This window comes from Rhamphochromis longiceps, linkage group LG22 (assembly GCF_057381845.1).
Source record: "Rhamphochromis longiceps isolate RC_006_pf linkage group LG22, R_longiceps_female_GT1.1, whole genome shotgun sequence".
Lineage (NCBI taxonomy): Eukaryota > Metazoa > Chordata > Actinopteri > Cichliformes > Cichlidae > Rhamphochromis > Rhamphochromis longiceps.
The window spans coordinates 9,491,262-9,511,744 of NC_140577.1; the positions used below are offsets into that span (position 1 = coordinate 9,491,262).

General features: G+C 40.5%; 2 protein-coding genes across 2 annotated transcripts; one reads left to right on the forward strand and one right to left on the reverse strand.

Annotated features, from left to right (window-relative positions):
* Positions 1-11,061: 11,061 nt before the first annotated feature.
* On the forward strand, positions 11,062-13,612 carry LOC146643386 (uncharacterized). The gene has a single exon (XM_085396979.1). The coding sequence runs from the start codon at positions 11,816-11,818 to the stop codon at positions 13,610-13,612; it is 1,797 nt and encodes a 598-aa protein (XP_085253105.1). The 5' UTR covers positions 11,062-11,815.
* A 2,174-nt stretch (positions 13,613-15,786) lies between these two features.
* smim13 (small integral membrane protein 13) lies at positions 15,787-19,038 on the reverse strand. Its single transcript, XM_085396603.1, has 2 exons — positions 18,577-19,038; positions 15,787-16,943 (listed from the first exon to the last, which is right to left on the reverse strand). Exons 1-2 carry the CDS (start codon positions 18,650-18,652, stop codon positions 16,753-16,755), a joined length of 267 nt encoding a protein of 88 aa, XP_085252729.1. The 5' UTR covers positions 18,653-19,038; the 3' UTR covers positions 15,787-16,752.
* Positions 19,039-20,483: the final 1,445 nt, after the last annotated feature.

Here is a 20,483-nt window from a genome sequence, read left to right on the forward strand (position 1 = left end):
AGTTTTTATTGTCAATAACCAAAAATGTCCTTTGACCTTTACTTTTGTCAAACAGCAGCCATGTGGACTTGTACTGAACACTGACAACATGAGAGGTAACGTGGCAAAGTAACAGAATAAACGATTTTTAAAAAAAGATGTGCCGGCACAATATGAGGAAGAAAGGAAATGAAATAAAATACAAAACACAAAAATACGGCAGTGGCCTCTGTCTGTGCAGAACAAAATACAAAGAGCTAAATCACACAAGGCTCCTTTAAAAAAAAAAAAGTGGAAGTGTTACATACATTTTCTATAAACACTGATATTCCACAGCAATCTCAGCTCACTTGGAATACTGCAGCACACAGCTCACAACTTATCCCTTGCATGCAGAAAATAGCCGCTCATACACATACAGGTCCTTTGCATCATCCATTTCAGAAACACATCATCTTGTTAAAATACTGATGTTTTACCACTGCACTACAATTATACCAATATCTTTCAACGAGTTATGTGCATATTTAACAATTCCTTACCAACAATTTAACTTCTTCACAACAATCCGATCCACATCCACAAATAAAAGTAAACAGGAAGTCCCAAGATGCATTTCTTGGTAAGTTTTTTTGGGGAAACTGCAGGTAAAGCCTTAAGCACTGCTCCCCCCGCGACCACAATATGTAACTACACAAACCAATAAAATTAACAGGTTCAAGTGCACATAACATGCAGATAACATGCAGATAACAAAAGAAATAACACAAGAAATAACATAAAATTACTCAATAACATTGTTGTCTTAACATACATGGAAATAAAGAAACAACATTTTAAGACCCTGTTTTGAACCTTATATGGATATTTGGTTAACTGAAGGTTAACTGGCATGTTTTCTGCTACTGCAAACATACGAAATCCCATCTCATCTTTAGGTTGCTGCTCTGCGCTGGTCCTTTTCATCTCATCTTTGTCAGGATTTGGATGGAAGACTTTATAATAAATAACTTTAAGTATTAGACCGAGGACGTAAACTGCAATAACACAGGCAGCTGTGATTAAAGCGTGCATGGGCTGTATCACAAAATCAGGAAGATGTTTGCTCATCTTCCAGCACCACACAGCACAGAGGATGCAAATATCAGTCATTATCAGTCAATAACCAGCATTTTTCCGTCTACAGAAAATGAAAATGGACTTTCTTTTGGTACTGTCACGAATACCTCGTACATTAAGGGATAGTATTTTTAAGGAACTGAAATGTAAGTCTGCCATAGGGGAAGAAGGGAACAAATAAAGTGAACTGGATGTCTGTTATTAAATTAACTGAAACTTGTAACGTGCTAAGGTATAAACACCTAAAGAAGATGCTCTCAAAAGGGAACAATAAGTTTTCAGTACCTCAGTAAAATTTATCAGACTGTTTTTTCTTTTTTCAATGAAGTGACCAAAATGCAAATTAATCGAGCCATGACGTCAGAAGCTCTGTTCTTTGTGGGCGTTACCTATTTTCAATCAGACAATGGGGAACGTTGTTGTGGGCGGGGCCTGTTTCAAAGATGAAAGGCAAGAGAATCAGGCTTGTGACATCACAGTCAACCCAACTCTATAAATAGCAGGTGAGACCCACACAGGACAAGCACGTTTCTTACAGTCACGAGCGATTCACTGGATGAACTTTTGTTCTGCTGCCCTCAGTCATATCTGAATATCTGTTTCATTGTAACACCGTAGCGTTGTTTCAAATGTCAAAAATGAGCAACCAAAAAGCAAAACCACAATTTGTGTGCACTTTGCCAAAGAGTACACTGGACAGCCTTATTCAGGTGAGGAAAGCCTTCCAAAACACTCTCTCTGAAAATAACATTTTAAAAGAGGATACAAAGACAGCCAGACAGCAAATCAAACAGCTGATGGCCCAAATTTCCCTGATGCGTGCCGAGCTGGACCAGTATGAGATCCAAGCTGGAGAACTCACTGATGAATCAGTGTCACGCAAAGTGGAAATGAGCAGCGCCACCAAAGAAAAAGGGGATCAGACTTGTTCAGGTCAGACCAACAACTTTGACCTTGACATGAACCGTCTGAAACAGCAGCTTCAGCAGAGGGACAGCGAAATCCTGACCCTGAAACAGGAGAAGGACAGTCTGTCTCCCGAACCTGCACAGCTTCAGACACACGAGAATCCCAAAGTTGTGTGCACGCTGCCAAAGAGTATAGTGGACGACCTTGTTCGGGTTAGGAAAGCCTTCCTAAAAGCTCTGTCCGAAAATAAACGTTTAAAAGAGGATTCAAAGACAGCCAGACAGCAAATCAAACAGCTGATGGCCCAAATTTCCCTGATGGGTACCAAGCTGGAACAATTTAAGATCCAAGCTGGAGAAGAAAAGGAGGAACAGACCATCGCCTTTGACCTTGAAATGAACTGTGTGAAAGAGCAGCTTGGGCAGAGTGACAGCAAAATCCTGATCCTGAAACAGGAGAAGGAAAGTCTGTCTGCTGAGCTCGCACAGCTTCAGAAACACCAGGCCTCTCTGGCAGACACTCTGTGGAATGAGAAAAAACACAGAGAGAATCTGGAGCAGGAGAAGAAAGTGCTGGAGGAAGAAAGTAAAGTCCTGGAAGAGCAGAAAGTGGTGAAGGACACAAAAGAAATTCAGAAAATTCTGGACGAGCAGACCCAAGAATTAGTGGAGGCAAAGACTGAGACAGTAGAGACGGCAACCCCAGAGTCGCCCTCATCAGAAACCCTCCAGGTGTATCACAGTGCAGATGAGACCAAACAAATACTGGAGACAAAGGCTGAAACACCAACACTGGAGAAAACACTGAAAATGGAGGATAAGTTGCGCGTCAACAGACTGATCCAGTCGGTGGTTTCTCAGGCCATAGAAAAAGTCTCCTCTAAATACAAGCTCTTCACAGAGCGCCTCACTCCCGACTGCATCAGCGATCGCCTGATTGAGAAAATCTGGCCTGATGTTGAGAAGAAACATTTGGATCTGTCCCCAAAACGGCTGAAAAATCTAGACAAGGCCATTCTCAAGAATCTTTCCAAAGCACATAACTGCAAGGAAAAATATTTGATTTTTAATCTGAGGGAACAGCTTGATAATATTACTGTCCCAGCCTTCACCGAAAAGCTGTTGTCATTACCAAGAAGAGTCCTCAGTGTCTCTAAACACAGAGAAGAGTACAAGGAAGTGGTGAAAAACGTCACTAAAGATCTGGTAATGCACGCTATGAGCCAAGAAAATGAGACGACAACATGGCGTCCAGGAACATCAGATTTTATTATACAGAAGCTTTCCCATAAGATCTGGAACAAAATTCTGTCCAAAAACTACAAAATGACCTTGGAGAACATTGAACAACTCGCCCTGACGGTGTACAACGAACTCCATGACAGGTGGGATTCTCCAGCACTCTTATTGAAGTCAAGCAACCCAGTGGTTGACGAAGCAATCATCAAAAGCTTCAAAAAACACGCCAAACTGAGGAGCCAAAACATCATCTTTAGGGCTTTCTCGTGTGCACGCTAAAATTGAACTGACACGTGCATGCCACTATGTGGCAAAACTCTTAAAGTGGCTTAAAATATTCATTGAAATTGGGCATCTAAATTTAATTTTAAGACCAGGTGGTTAAAAAGAACCCCTCTTCTTCTCCCAACTTCCTTCCCTCATCACCAACTGGCCGAGGCAGATGGCCACCCCATCCCAGAGCCTGGGTCTGCCGGAGGTTTCTCTCTTTTCAAAGAGAGTTTTTCCTTCCCACTGTCGCCAAAGTGCTTGCTCTAGGGGGTTGGACTTTTTGTGCAATATTGTAGGGTCTTGACCTTACAATATAAAGCACCATGAGGGAAGTGTTGTTGGGGCTTGGTGCTGTTTCTTAGCTCAAAATGTCCAATTACAACAGGACATTTTGAGTTCAGAAACAGCACCAAACCACAAAATAAAATAAAATAAAAATAAAAAATAAAAAAAACTTTGAATTTGTGCTTTGTTCTATTTGCTGTAAATTTGCTAAGAATGTCATATCAGATTAGAATTGTTTGTCTCAATATCATGTATCGTAGCATCACCCTGTAGTTCAATTTGAAGTGGATGTCACAGTAATGTCTTTCTGTATGTGTGAAAAACACGGGAGATACTCAAAGTATAACCGGTGTTTGAGGTTAGCTGGTTACATTTGTTTAGATATTCTACTCTCCGTGTTCCAGATCCCCAGAATTGATATTTTCACCAAATGGTCTTTTCTGCCTGCCAGTGTGTCATGCAGTTTTCAAGATTAAAGACTTTGGATAAGAAGAAAAATAAATCCCCACTCCTGGAAATGCATCTAGCCTTCATAACAATATTATTTACAGACAATTAATTATTTTAATTTTGAATAGAAAGCCTTCAACCTGGTTTTATTTAGATTTGTTTAGATTGTGTTCCCCCTCAGACTGACACATCTGAATTAAAACTGATAAACAGGATTTAAAAGGACACTGAGCAGCAGATCAGTCCGTGTAGAAACAGGACATAAGGTTAAGGAACAGGGGGGATCATTTGATTGTGATAATTTTTTGATCTGACTCAGTGATGCTGGCTTCTCTCCTGGACACATCTTCCCTTTGCATGCAATTCACTGATGTAGAATAGGTGTAACACGGTGAAGGACCAGGGCGCCTGACTGTAGCATGATAAATAATAAGCTAATCAGAATTGCTTCGCCTACGGAGGCCGAATGTTTGAATAAAACACAGGAAACACAAATAGAGCCCAAAAATAAATCTATTATTTATGTTAAGTTGATGCTGAGTTTATAGACAGATATACAAAAAATAAATATGCAAATATATCACAACAAAAACAATAGTAATAATACAAAACAGCTCATTCCTCATTTCCCCTTTAATTTAATGACTGATATGTTGAAATGGTTTGACACACAGTGAAATGATTTAATGCTCAGCAGGAAGTGCATATTCAAATTCATCTCCACATTAAGATGAGTGTAGCCTGGAAAATGGTTAGCCACACAGGACACAAATACTGGGGTTCTTAACGTGCAGTTTTTATTGTCAATAACCAAAAATGTCCTTTGACCTTTACTTTTGTCAAACAGCAACCATGTGGACTTGTACTGAACACTGACAACATGAGAGGTAACGTGGCAAAGTAACAGAATAAACGATTTTTAAAAAAAGATGTGCCGGCACAATATGAGGAAGAAAGGAAATGAAATAAAATACAAAACACAAAAATACGGCAGTGGCCTCTGTCTGTGCAGAACAAAATACAAAGAGCTAAATCACACAAGGCTCCTTTAAAAAAAAAAAAGTGGAAGTGTTACATACATTTTCTATAAACACTGATATTCCACAGCAATCTCAGCTCACTTGGAATACTGCAGCACACAGCTCACAACTTATCCCTTGCATGCAGAAAATAGCCGCTCATACACATACAGGTCCTTTGCATCATCCATTTCAGAAACACATCATCTTGTTAAAATACTGATGTTTTACCACTGCACTACAATTATACCAATATGTTTCAACGAGTTATGTGCATATTTAACAATTCCTTACCAACAATTTAACTTCTTCACAACAATCCGATCCACATCCACAAATAAAAGTAAACAGGAAGTCCCAAGATGCATTTCTTGGTAAGTTTTTTTGGGGAAACTGCAGGTAAAGCCTTAAGCACTGCTCCCCCCGCGACCACAATATGTAACTACACAAACCAATAAAATTAACAGGTTCAAGTGCACATAACATGCAGATAACATGCAGATAACAAAAGAAATAGCACAAGAAATAACATAAAATTACTCAATAACATTGTTGTCTTAACATACATGGAAACAAAGAAACAACATTTTAAGACCCTGTTTTGAACCTTATATGGATATTTGGTTAACTGAAGGTTAACTGGCATGTTTTCTGCTACTGCAAACATACGAAATCCCATCTCATCTTTAGGTTGCTGCTCTGCGCTGGTCCTTTTCAGCTCATCTTTGTCAGGATTTGGATGGAAGACTTTATAATAAATAACTTTAAGTATTAGACCGAGGACGTAAACTGCAATAACACAGGCAGCTGCGATTAAAGCGTGCATGGGCTGTATCACAAAATCAGGAAGATGTTTGCTCATCTTCCAGCACCACACAGCACAGAGGATGCAAATATCAGTCATTATCAGTCAATAACCAGCATTTTTCCGTCTACAGAAAATGAAAATGGACTTTCTTTTGGTACTGTCACGAATACCTCGTACATTAAGGGATAGTATTTTTAAGAAACTGAAATGTAAGTCTGCCATAGGGGAAGAAGGGAACAAATAAAGTGAACTGGATGTCTGTTATTAAATTAACTGAAACTTGTAACGTGCTAAGGTATAAACACCTAAAGAAGATGCTCTCAAAAGGGAACAATAAGTTTTCAGTACCTCAGTAAAATTTATCAGACTGTTTTTTCTTTTTTCAATGAAGTGACCAAAATGCAAATTAATCGAGCCATGACGTCAGAAACTCTGATAGCCTGTTCTTTGTGGGCGTTCCCCATTTTCAATCAGCCAATAGGGAACGTTGTTGTGGGCGGGGCCTGTTTCAAAGATGAAAGGCAAGAGAATCAGGCTTGTGACATCACAGTCAACCCAACTCTATAAATAGCAGGTGAGACCCACACAGGACAAGCACGTTTCTTACAGTCACGAGCGATTCACTGGATGAACTTTTGTTCTGCTGCCCTCAGTCATATCTGAATATCTGTTTCATTGTAACACCGTAGCGTTGTTTCAAATGTCAAAAATGAGCAACCAAAAAGCAAAACCACAATTTGTGTGCACTTTGCCAAAGAGTACACTGGACAGCCTTATTCAGGTGAGGAAAGCCTTCCAAAACACTCTCTCTGAAAATAACATTTTAAAAGAGGATACAAAGACAGCCAGACAGCAAATCAAACAGCTGATGGCCCAAATTTCCCTGATGCGTGCCGAGCTGGACCAGTATGAGATCCAAGCTGGAGAACTCACTGATGAATCAGTGTCACGCAAAGTGGAAATGAGCAGCGCCACCAAAGAAAAAGGGGATCAGACTTGTTCAGGTCAGACCAACAACTTTGACCTTGACATGAACCGTCTGAAACAGCAGCTTCAGCAGAGGGACAGCGAAATCCTGACCCTGAAACAGGAGAAGGACAGTCTGTCTCCCGAACCTGCACAGCTTCAGACACACGAGAATCCCAAAGTTGTGTGCACGCTGCCAAAGAGTATAGTGGACGACCTTGTTCGGGTTAGGAAAGCCTTCCTAAAAGCTCTGTCCGAAAATAAACGTTTAAAAGAGGATTCAAAGACAGCCAGACAGCAAATCAAACAGCTGATGGCCCAAATTTCCCTGATGGGTACCAAGCTGGAACAATTTAAGATCCAAGCTGGAGAAGAAAAGGAGGAACAGACCATCGCCTTTGACCTTGAAATGAACTGTGTGAAAGAGCAGCTTGGGCAGAGTGACAGCAAAATCCTGATCCTGAAACAGGAGAAGGAAAGTCTGTCTGCTGAGCTCGCACAGCTTCAGCAACACCAGGCCTCTCTGGCAGACACTCTGTGGAATGAGAAAAAACACAGAGAGAATCTGGAGCAGGAGAAGAAAGTGCTGGAGGAAGAAAGTAAAGTCCTGGAAGAGCAGAAAGTGGTGAAGGACACAAAAGAAATTCAGAAAATTCTGGACGAGCAGACCCAAGAATTAGTGGAGGCAAAGACTGAGACAGTAGAGACGGCAACCCCAGAGTCGCCCTCATCAGAAACCCTCCAGGTGTATCACAGTGCAGATGAGACCAAACAAATACTGGAGACAAAGGCTGAAACACCAACACTGGAGAAAACACTGAAAATGGAGGATAAGTTGCGCGTCAACAGACTGATCCAGTCGGTGGTTTTTCAGGCCATAGAAAAAGTCTCCTCTAAATACAAGCTCTTCACAGAGCGCCTCACTCCCGACTGCATCAGCGATCGCCTGATTGAGAAAATCTGGCCTGATGTTGAGAAGAAACATTTGGATCTGTCCCCAAAACGGCTGAAAAATCTAGACAAGGCCATTCTCAAGAATCTTTCCAAAGCACATAACTGCAAGGAAAAATATTTGATTTTTAATCTGAGGGAACAGCTTGATAATATTACTGTCCCAGCCTTCACCGAAAAGCTGTTGTCATTACCAAGAAGAGTCCTCAGTGTCTCTAAACACAGAGAAGAGTACAAGGAAGTGGTGAAAAACGTCACTAAAGATCTGGTAATGCACGCTATGAGCCAAGAAAATGAGACGACAACATGGCGTCCAGGAACATCAGATTTTATTATACAGAAGCTTTCCCATAAGATCTGGAACAAAATTCTGTCCAAAAACTACAAAATGTCCTTGGAGAACATTGAACAACTCGCCCTGACGGTGTACAACGAACTCCATGACAGGTGGGATTCTCCAGCACTCTTATTGAAGTCAAGCAACCCAGTGGTTGACGAAGCAATCGTCAAAAGCTTCAAAAAACACGCCAAACTGAGGAGCCAAAACATCATCTTTAGGGCTTTCTCGTGTGCACGCTAAAATTGAACTGACACGTGCATGCCACTATGTGGCAAAACTCTTAAAGTGGCTTAAAATATTCATTGAAATTGGGCATCTAAATTTAATTTTAAGACCAGGTGGTTAAAAAGAACCCCTCTTCTTCTCCCAACTTCCTTCCCTCATCACCAACTGGCCGAGGCAGATGGCCACCCCATCCCAGAGCCTGGGTCTGCCGGAGGTTTCTCTCTTTTCAAAGAGAGTTTTTCCTTCCCACTGTCGCCAAAGTGCTTGCTCTAGGGGGTTGGACTTTTTGTGCAATATTGTAGGGTCTTGACCTTACAATATAAAGCACCATGAGGGAAGTGTTGTTGGGGCTTGGTGCTGTTTCTTAGCTCAAAATGTCCAATTACAACAGGACATTTTGAGTTCAGAAACAGCACCAAACCACAAAATAAAATAAAAAATAAAAATAAAAAAAACTTTGAATTTGTGCTTTGTTCTATTTGCTGTAAATTTGCTAAGAATGTCATATCAGATTAGAATTGTGTGTCTCAATATCATGTATCGTAGCATCGCCCTGTAGTTCAATTTGAAGTGGATGTCACAGTAATGTCTTTCTGTATGTGTGAAAAACACGGGAGATACTCAAAGTATAACCGGTGTTTGAGGTTAGCTGGTTGCATTTGTTTAGATATTCTACTCTCCGTGTTCCAGATCCCCAGAATTGATATTTTCACCAAATGGTCTTTTCTGCCTGCCAGTGTGTCATGCAGTTTTCAAGATTAAAGACTTTGGATAAGAAGAAAAATAAATCCCCACTCCTGGAAATGCATCTAGCCTTCATAACAATATTATTTACAGACAATTAATTATTTTAATTTTGAATAGAAAGCCTTCAACCTGGTTTTATTTAGATTTGTTTAGATTGTGTTCCCCCTCAGACTGACACATCTGAATTAAAACTGATAAACAGGATTTAAAAGGACACTGAGCAGCAGATCAGTCCGTGTAGAAACAGGACATAAGGTTAAGGAACAGGGGGGATCATTTGATTGTGATAATTTTTTGATCTGACTCAGTGATGCTGGCTTCTCTCCTGGACACATCTTCCCTTTGCATGCAATTCACTGATGTAGAATAGGTGTAACACGGTGAAGGACCAGGGCGCCTGACTGTAGCATGATAAATAATAAGCTAATCAGAATTGCTTCGCCTACGGAGGCCGAATGTTTGAATAAAACACAGGAAACAGAAATAGAGCCCAAAAATAAATATATTATTTATGTTAAGTTGATGCTGAGTTTATAGACAGATATACAAAAAATAAATATGCAAATATATCACAACAAAAACAATAGTAATAATACAAAACAGCTCATTCCTCATTTCCCCTTTAATTTAATGACTGATATGTTGAAATGGTTTGACACACAGTGAAATGATTTAATGCACAGCAGAAAGTGCATATTCAAATTCATCTCCACATTAAGATGAGTGTAGCCTGGAAAATGGTTAGCCACACAGGACACAAACACTGGGGTTCTTAACGTGCAGTTTTTATTGTCAATAACCAAAAATGTCCTTTGACCTTTACTTTTGTCAAACAGCAACCATGTGGACTTGTACTGAACACTGACAACATGAGAGGTAACGTGGCAAAGTAACAGAATAAACGATTTTTAAAAAAAGATGTGCCGGCACAATATGAGGAAGAAAGGAAATGAAATAAAATACAAAACACAAAAATACGGCAGTGGCCTCTGTCTGTGCAGAACAAAATACAAAGAGCTAAATCACACAAGGCTCCTTTAAAAAAAAAAAAGTGGAAGTGTTACATACATTTTTTATAAACACTGATATTCCACAGCAATCTCAGCTCACTTGGAATACTGCAGCACACAGCTCACAACTTATCCCTTGCATGCAGAAAATAGCCGCTCATACACATACAGGTCCTTTGCATCATCCATTTCAGAAACACATCATCTTGTTAAAATACTGATGTTTTACCACTGCACTACAATTATACCAATATGTTTCAACGAGTTATGTGCATATTTAACAATTCCTTACCAACAATTTAACTTCTTCACAACAATCCGATCCACATCCACAAATAAAAGTAAACAGGAAGTCCCAAGATGCATTTCTTGGTAAGTTTTTTTGGGGAAACTGCAGGTAAAGCCTTAAGCACTGCTCCCCCCGTGACCACAATATGTAACTACACAAACCAATAAAATTAACAGGTTCAAGTGCACATAACATGCAGATAACATGCAGATAACAAAAGAAATAGCACAAGAAATAACATAAAATTACTCAATAACATTGTTGTCTTAACATACATGGAAATAAAGAAACAACATTTTAAGACCCTGTTTTGAACCTTATATGGATATTTGGTTAACTGAAGGTTAACTGGCATGTTTTCTGCTACTGCAAACATACGAAATCCCATCTCATCTTTAGGTTGCTGCTCTGCGCTGGTCCTTTTCATCTCATCTTTGTCAGGATTTGGATGGAAGACTTTATAATAAATAACTTTAAGTATTAGACCGAGGACGTAAACTGCAATAACACAGGCAGCTGTGATTAAAGCGTGCATGGGCTGTATCACAAAATCAGGAAGATGTTTGCTCATCTTCCAGCACCACACAGCACAGAGGATGCAAATATCAGTCATTATCAGTCAATAACCAGCATTTTTCCGTCTACAGAAAATGAAAATGGACTTTCTTTTGGTACTGTCACGAATACCTCGTACATTAAGGGATAGTATTTTTAAGGAACTGAAATGTAAGTCTGCCATAGGGGAAGAAGGGAACAAATAAAGTGAACTGGATGTCTGTTATTAAATTAACTGGAAACTTGTAACGTGCTAAGGTATAAACACCTAAAGAAGATGCTCTCAAAAGGGAACAATAAGTTTTCAGTACCTCAGTAAAATTTATCAGACAGTTTTTTCTTTTTTCAATGAAGTGACCAAAATGCAAATTAATCGAGCCATGACGTCAGAAGCTCTGTTCTTTGTGGGCGTTACCTATTTTCAATCAGACAATGGGGAACGTTGTTGTGGGCGGGGCCTGTTTCAAAGATGAAAGGCAAGAGAATCAGGCTTGTGACATCACAGTCAACCCAACTCTATAAATAGCAGGTGAGACCCACACAGGACAAGCACGTTTCTTACAGTCACGAGCGATTCACTGGATGAACTTTTGTTCTGCTGCCCTCAGTCATATCTGAATATCTGTTTCATTGTAACACCGTAGCGTTGTTTCAAATGTCAAAAATGAGCAACCAAAAAGCAAAACCACAATTTGTGTGCACTTTGCCAAAGAGTACACTGGACAGCCTTATTCAGGTGAGGAAAGCCTTCCAAAACACTCTCTCTGAAAATAACATTTTAAAAGAGGATACAAAGACAGCCAGACAGCAAATCAAACAGCTGATGGCCCAAATTTCCCTGATGCGTGCCGAGCTGGACCAGTATGAGATCCAAGCTGGAGAACTCACTGATGAATCAGTGTCACGCAAAGTGGAAATGAGCAGCGCCACCAAAGAAAAAGGGGATCAGACTTGTTCAGGTCAGACCAACAACTTTGACCTTGACATGAACCGTCTGAAACAGCAGCTTCAGCAGAGGGACAGCGAAATCCTGACCCTGAAACAGGAGAAGGACAGTCTGTCTCCCAAACCTGCACAGCTTCAGACACACGAGAATCCCAAAGTTGTGTGCACGCTGCCAAAGAGTATAGTGGACGACCTTGTTCGGGTTAGGAAAGCCTTCCTAAAAGCTCTGTCCGAAAATAAACGTTTAAAAGAGGATTCAAAGACAGCCAGACAGCAAATCAAACAGCTGATGGCCCAAATTTCCCTGATGGGTACCAAGCTGGAACAATTTAAGATCCAAGCTGGAGAAGAAAAGGAGGAACAGACCATCGCCTTTGACCTTGAAATGAACTGTGTGAAAGAGCAGCTTGGGCAGAGTGACAGCAAAATCCTGATCCTGAAACAGGAGAAGGAAAGTCTGTCTGCTGAGCTCGCACAGCTTCAGAAACACCAGGCCTCTCTGGCAGACACTCTGTGGAATGAGAAAAAACACAGAGAGAATCTGGAGCAGGAGAAGAAAGTGCTGGAGGAAGAAAGTAAAGTCCTGGAAGAGCAGAAAGTGGTGAAGGACACAAAAGAAATTCAGAAAATTCTGGACGAGCAGACCCAAGAATTAGTGGAGGCAAAGACTGAGACAGTAGAGACGGCAACCCCAGAGTCGCCCTCATCAGAAACCCTCCAGGTGTATCACAGTGCAGATGAGACCAAACAAATACTGGAGACAAAGGCTGAAACACCAACACTGGAGAAAACACTGAAAATGGAGGATAAGTTGCGCGTCAACAGACTGATCCAGTCGGTGGTTTTTCAGGCCATAGAAAAAGTCTCCTCTAAATACAAGCTCTTCACAGAGCGCCTCACTCCCGACTGCATCAGCGATCGCCTGATTGAGAAAATCTGGCCTGATGTTGAGAAGAAACATTTGGATCTGTCCCCAAAACGGCTGAAAAATCTAGACAAGGCCATTCTCAAGGATCTTTGCAAAGCACATAACTGCAAGGAAAAATATTTGATTTTTAATCTGAGGGAACAGCTTGATAATATTACTGTCCCAGCCTTCACCGAAAAGCTGTTGTCATTACCAAGAAGAGTCCTCAGTGTCTCTAAACACAGAGAAGAGTACAAGGAAGTGGTGAAAAACGTCACTAAAGATCTGGTAATGCACGCTATGAGCCAAGAAAATGAGACGACAACATGGCGTCCAGGAACATCAGATTTTATTATACAGAAGCTTTCCCATAAGATCTGGAACAAAATTCTGTCCAAAAACTACAAAATGACCTTGGAGAACATTGAACAACTCGCCCTGACGGTGTACAACGAACTCCATGACAGGTGGGATTCTCCAGCACTCTTATTGAAGTCAAGCAACCCAGTGGTTGACGAAGCAATCGTCAAAAGCTTCAAAAAACACGCCAAACTGAGGAGCCAAAACATCATCTTTAGGGCTTTCTCGTGTGCACGCTAAAATTGAACTGACACGTGCATGCCACTATGTGGCAAAACTCTTAAAGTGGCTTAAAATATTCATTTAAATTGGGCATCTAAATTTTATTTTAAAACCAGGTGGTTAAAAAGAACCCCTCTTCTTCTCCCAACTTCCTTCCCTCATCACCAACTGGCCGAGGCAGATGGCCACCCCATCCCAGAGCCTGGGTCTGCCGGAGGTTTCTCTCTTTTCAAAGAGAGTTTTTCCTTCCCACTGTCGCCAAAGTGCTTTCTCTAGGGGGTTGGACTTTTTGTGCAATATTGTAGGGTCTTGACCTTACAATATAAAGCACCATGAGGGAAGTGTTGTTGGAGTTTGGTGCTGTTTCTTAGCTCAAAATGTCCAATTACAACAGGACATTTTGAGTTCAGAAACAGCACCAAACCACAAAATAAAATAAAATAAAAATAAAAAATAAAAAAAACTTTGAATTTGTGCTTTGTTCTATTTGCTGTAAATTTGCTAAGAATGTCATATCAGATTAGAATTGTTTGTCTCAATATCATGTATCGTAGCATCACCCTGTAGTTCAATTTGAAGTGGATGTCACAGTAATGTCTTTCTGTATGTGTGAAAAACACGGGAGACACTCAAAGTATAACCGGTGTTTGAGGTTAGCTGGTTACATTTGTTTAGATATTCTACTCTCCGTGTTCCAGATCCCCAGAATTGATATTTTCACCAAATGGTCTTTTCTGCCTGCCAGTGTGTCATGCAGTTTTCAAGATTAAAGACTTTGGATAAGAAGAAAAATAAATCCCCACTCCTGGAAATGCATCTAGCCTTCATAACAATATTATTTACAGACAATTAATTATTCTAATTTTGAATAGTGAAATGCCAAACACTGAAATGATTTAATGCACAGCAGAAAGTGCATATTCAAATTCATCTCCACACTACAATGAGTAATACCTTCAGATATATCTGTGGCTAATCAGACAAAAGGTCAGAGTGCTACAAAACAGAGCCACGTGATCTTTATAAAACATTCTACATGACTCGGTCTCTTTCTAGTCGTCCTGTTCTCGGCCAGCTTCCTCATTCTTTTATTGCAGTGTGCTGATGGGGCAGACGGACAGTGGTCTGCTATGTTTTCTGCAACTGCAAACATGCAAAATCCCACCTCATCTCCGGGTTGCTGCTCTGTGTTGGCTCCTTTTAGCTCATCTTTGTCAGGATTTGATTTGCTTTGGTACCTGGTCAAACTTAAGCTCTACTCTGTCTGCAGCAAACTCGCAGGCAGCAGCTTCTCCCCCCTCACTCACATTTGTTAGTGTTGTGCTCAGTCGCCTAGTGTCTGAGCTTGAATTATACCAAAATTAGGGGGGATTTACGACTGTGCGCTATGTGCTTCAAATATTGTGTCGTTTTTGTTTTATACAGTTGTCAGTCAGGCATCTAACTATGAAACAAATTCGAAGATCCTGGGCTTCTGAAACAGCAACCCAGGCTTAAGCCCAGCAAGCCCGTCGCCGCCGATGAAGGCTCCCCCAGCCTGAGCCTGGCTCTACTGGAGGCCTCTTCCTGTTAAAATTGAGTTTGTCCTCTCTGCGGTCACCAACTGCTGCTCAGAGGGGATTGTTTTCTCTCTAATATTGTAGGCTCTTTAGCTTACTGAGGATATGACTTAGAAAAAAATGAATTACTGAAATATGAAGACAAAAACTAATTTTTTTATACATATTTGAGAAAATTGTGTCTTAAATTTTACAGACACTACAACTAATCCTATCTGATTATACACATTATTCCATAAACATGTCATTTGACATCCTCTGCACCCTTAATGATAAGTTTTGACACTTCAGTGTATATATAAATAAAGACAGTGTGATGATTAGAATAGGTTCTAGATTTTTCCAAGGCTAGTAAGCTGATCATCCGCATTAACTTCTGATGCATGACAGAAACCACTGTGCTCAGAAAACAGAAACGAGTTTACACCTACTTCACGAGGAAAGGAATTAATGATTACGAATCTTTTTTTTTTTTTTTTTTAAATGCATTGGTCATCCATGTTTCCAGAATCAGATATTTTGTGTAGTGTGTATTTATTTCACTGAGAACTTTCTGTCAAAGCTCATTAGAAGTTTGAACTCTAAATGAGCAACATTTCCAAAGAAAAGAGGCAAACAGGGAAGAGCTCCACATATATTTATGGCATTATTTATTTGAAGCTACACAGAAGAAGAAAAAATGACTGCTCGTAAAAAGGTGCAAGGATTACATGTAGGAGAATTGTATTACATAAATATTTACTAGGCCCTGGTCAGCTTTGATCTGCCCTGAAGCGGACATGAAGCTACTTAATACGAAAAGGAGGCCATCGATTAAGAGTGGATGCCATCTAGACAGGCACTAATACAGACAGAGGCACGGGGATCTGGGCGGGGAGGTTCAGACATCACTCAGGCAGGTTTTCTGCTAACTACTCTGCTCTTCAACATCATTTCCTCGAAACTTTCTCCTGCCTCTTCAAGTATAAAAGAAGATGATAGAAGAAATAAAGGTCACATTTTACACAGCTGGAATGAAGCCTCATCATTCGTTAACTTCCTCAGAGGCTTTGGGCATTATCTACTGGGTGAAACCGCTTCTACCTCATGGATGCTACTGCAAGTCCATAATACGTTCACTGTACACTCAGCAAAGACATTCCTTTCATTGCACGTCATGTTATAAAGAAAGCTGTCAGTTGCACAAATCTCTGTTCAGTTTTTTTTCTCCTGTTCTTCTTTAAAAAGTTCTCTGCCTACTTTCTTCAAAGTAGTGCGTTCTTCTGCTAAAAAATACACAATCAAAACACTCCACACCGGTGGCAGGAAACAGCATCACTACTACAGATAACCAGAGGACCATGATGTTGCTGCTTCTTCAAGCATACAAACAGGTTACATAAAGAAATGGACAGTTATGTACGTCGATGGCTTTTCCCTTTGAAGCCAGGAGATCTGCCTGGTCAGTATAAAGTGTCCTGTGAGAGCGAGGAGGTGGAGGGATGACTAGCGAGTATCCACGAGGTCCTTGTGTAGTGTCAGGTGAGCGGGAAATATCTGATGATCGCATACAGGTTTCATGTGAAGATGTGGAGGAAAAGCAGCAGTCGTCTGGATGTTCTACGAGGCGCTTTCTGGAAAGGCGACTCTTTGGCGTGCACTCCGGGGTCGATTTCGTGCCGGGGCGCCGGCTGTACGTTCGCTCTTGGGTTCGGACGGTTGACTTTCAGCCTGCGGGGTGCCGGCATCACCGACAAGCTCACGCAGGAACTTGAACTTGGACAGGAAGAGCTGCCAGACTACATACCAACCTGAGAGGTAAAATAAAAAAAAAGTGTAAATGCAAATATCTAATGAGCCTATCATATGCCTTTACACACTGACACATGGTTTGAGAACTACACATTATGTGTGGGGAGATTTCACTGACACACTTTGGGCTCTTTAACACCAACTGAGCCTTACATAAATGCCACAGTCACCAGATCTAAAGCCAACAGAGCTCCTTGATGTGATGAAACGGAGGATTCACGTTGTGGACGTCAAATCTGCAAATCTGTAGCAGTTCTCTGACAATTTCAAGTCAGATACGAGAAATTAAGGCAGCTCTAAATGCAAAGGTTGGTTCCGCTTAATTTAGCAAGGTTTACCTAAGAAAAAGGGCTGACAGTGTATGAAAAAAAACAGTCCTAAAAACTAACTGTTGTAGCAAGTATGTATAGGTCCTCAGTCATTCAGGTCATAGTAATCCTAAGGAGTTTGGAAAGAAAGCGACTGGACTGTTTCTTCATTATCCTGTTTCTTTTCGCTCCGGGACCGTCTGTACATAATTTCGTTCCACCCCATGATGCGAATGACAATAAAAGCTTCCTTGAATATCTTGAAGTTTCGTGATGGGGTGTCGCCTCTCATCTGAGAGCCTTCTTCAGTTGTAAAACCAAATGGTGGAGAGTCCCAGGTATTTATACTCCAGTGGGGGTTGTCCCTTAAGAGGGCTGTTGACCCACTATTAATCACGTGCCTCATCACATTTCCTAGGTGTGAAAAAAAGGCGGGGGACATTACCCACTCTGAGACCTTGCCTCACCCCAACGTGTGAGGGGTCACCTGAGTGGGGATGCCTGAGAGTAAAAATTTTTAACTCAAACACACAAAAGCCTTTTTTCAAACTTCTATTGTACAATTAAAAGGAGGCGAGTGGTGTAGCGTTTACTAAAGGAGCAGACAGAGCAATATGTTCTTCAAAGGATCCTGAATTAAAACTCTGCAGGGCTTTTTAGCAGCAGGTGAAAAAACAGCTTTTAAAACTTTAATGTAAGGCAAAGTCTGCAAACTCCTGAAAATCAGATTCAGCCTACTTCATATACATGTGCTTTTTATGCATTTTTCGGCAGTTGAAGGCACTTCTTGGCCTTTCTTAACTCACAGAGGAGACAAGAAACAAGAGAAAATTCACACTTACTGAAAGAATTTTACAGTTTTTTTTTTTTCTTTAAAAGCGATTCATTATCAGAATAGTCGTTGATTAATTTAACATTTGACGAGTTAAAGGCTGCAGTAGTAGGCACATGAGTTTAAGTTTAAGGTAAACACACATAAAAGTGAGTGTGAGCTAAATAAGAAAATCCAGAATGAGGCAAACAGCATTTTTCTTCCCTGTAGTCTGCAGATCATATGAGCCACAGTTAGTAAAGCGAAGGAGGCAGTAGATAAAAATAGAAAGGCACGCAGGGAGACTTTAAAGGAGTAGTTCTGCCTTTTTTAAAGGAGACTTTTCATTATGAGAGTCTCTTACTTTACACCCAGCTGCTATAGCCCTTTGTTAGCCAAGTTAGCCACCGAGAATGACCACCAACAAAACACCAGACCCTTTAACATAACGTTGGGACACCAATTAAGAGATTTACATACGTGACTAACGAAGGTTTTCTCATATAAACTTACCAAACAGCATGAAGAGCAGCGCACAGATGAGTGCGGCCACAATGACCAGCACTGTGAGCCCGACACTCTGCCACATCGTAGCTGGACGTCCGGCAGCAACAACAGCATAAGGAGAATGAGGAGGACAGGGGTTTGCTCAACACCGCACGCAATACTGTGGCTGGCTGTGTTGGTGGAGTCGAAGGGCAGCGGGCCGAGACGAGAGGGACAAACAGCAGGGCATCGCAGGTTCGCTGCGGCTTGTTTTGCTAGCTCGTTGGCTAGCTTAGCTGCTAGCAGCGGTTTAAAAATCAATCGTAAAGGCCGGAAGAGTGGAACATTAGCTGACTGTAGCCAATCACAGCAGGGTAAAGTCCTCCTCCTGTTCGCTACATCACTGCAACATATATTTACTTGCGCTTTCAGACCAGACAGACGTGCTGTAAGCCACAACAAAATCGGCGTCGTGAGCCGACTCAAAGTGAGCATGCGCGGGTTCACGTTGACTTCTGGGTGATGTAGTTTATCTTTAATTCCGTGGGGTTTTTTCCTCGATGGTTACAGAAGCAGGATAAAGGGAAAAAGGTAGTCTAATAAATAAAGAACATAGTTGAAGTAACAGCGCCACAGGCACACAGTGTACTTTGAGACAGTGCAAACATTTTTATGTACAACAGTGGTTAAAAAAACAAACAAACAAACAAACAAACAAAAAACTCCAAATGACGTGAAGTAAAGGAAGTAAAAAGTAAAGCGGAGACTGTACAAGAGTGCTGCTCCCGTAGTTTATATAATACTTTAACAAGAAAATCATTGTCCCTAAAGTCTGTGTGTGACTCTCACTGACTGACCGAAAATTCAACTGGTTACTTTTGTAAAAGCCATCAATTTTCAGGCCCCAAAATATAATAAATATTATATTAAACCGTGTGGGGAGAAGATGATGACACAGTATCAGAGGGATGAATAAAGCGGTGACGGGTGGGAGATGGCTGATCTCACCCTTTATCCTGAAGCTACTTTGAAGTAAAGTATTCATACATGGACATAGATTGTCAAATAGATGGCTGACTTTGACTTCAGCCATGGTGAATATGTAAACTTCCTTAGGTAAGAAAAAGAATGCAACCCAACCTATCATTAATGTTATTATTACTGACTGGATTGAGGATAAAGAAGTGTTGTGATTGGTCAGTGGTTTAACACACAGATCATTCCATCTCAACTGATCAAAAAAGGAAAAAACTCACTAAAACTTATGTAAAAATTTCATGAAAAATAAATCAAATACAATACAATACAATCTTTGGCTGCTGTACATAAATATGAGTAATTAAAAATTATTTTGGGAACATCACAAATTTCAGCTTTATTATTTACAGAATCTCGGTCTTTCTAATAAAGTTAATTTGGATTTGGTACATTATGTCCTAACTGGGAAATATCTGACTGATGCTGTGAAATCATTTTTTATTCCTTTAATATCGGTGAAAGAGTTTACCTGATTTGAATTGCTTTAAATAATATTCTGTTCCTCATATATGAGAGAAGTTGTTATCAAAATATCAGTACTTTCCCTACAAGTGGTGGTTTTTACAAACCTCCGAGTGTACTGTCAGTGATCGAGCGTCCAGATATTTTCCGGACTTTAAGTGTCATGTTGACTCGAGCTACACTGCCTAGAATCCATATTCACAAAGAAATAGTACCGGAAAAGGAAAGTGACCCCACAAAAGGAAATATTATATAAATGCCTAAAAATACACAGATCTTAAGAGTGATTTAAGCTTTTATTTATTTATTTTTTGCATTGATAAAAATGATAGCAGGGATCTGATGTTTTGCATAGTAGCTGTTAAGAAGTGTATTTTCCCCGGGGAAATTTTTTAATGCAAATCAGGAATGGTCATCTTGGACTCTTTACCAAA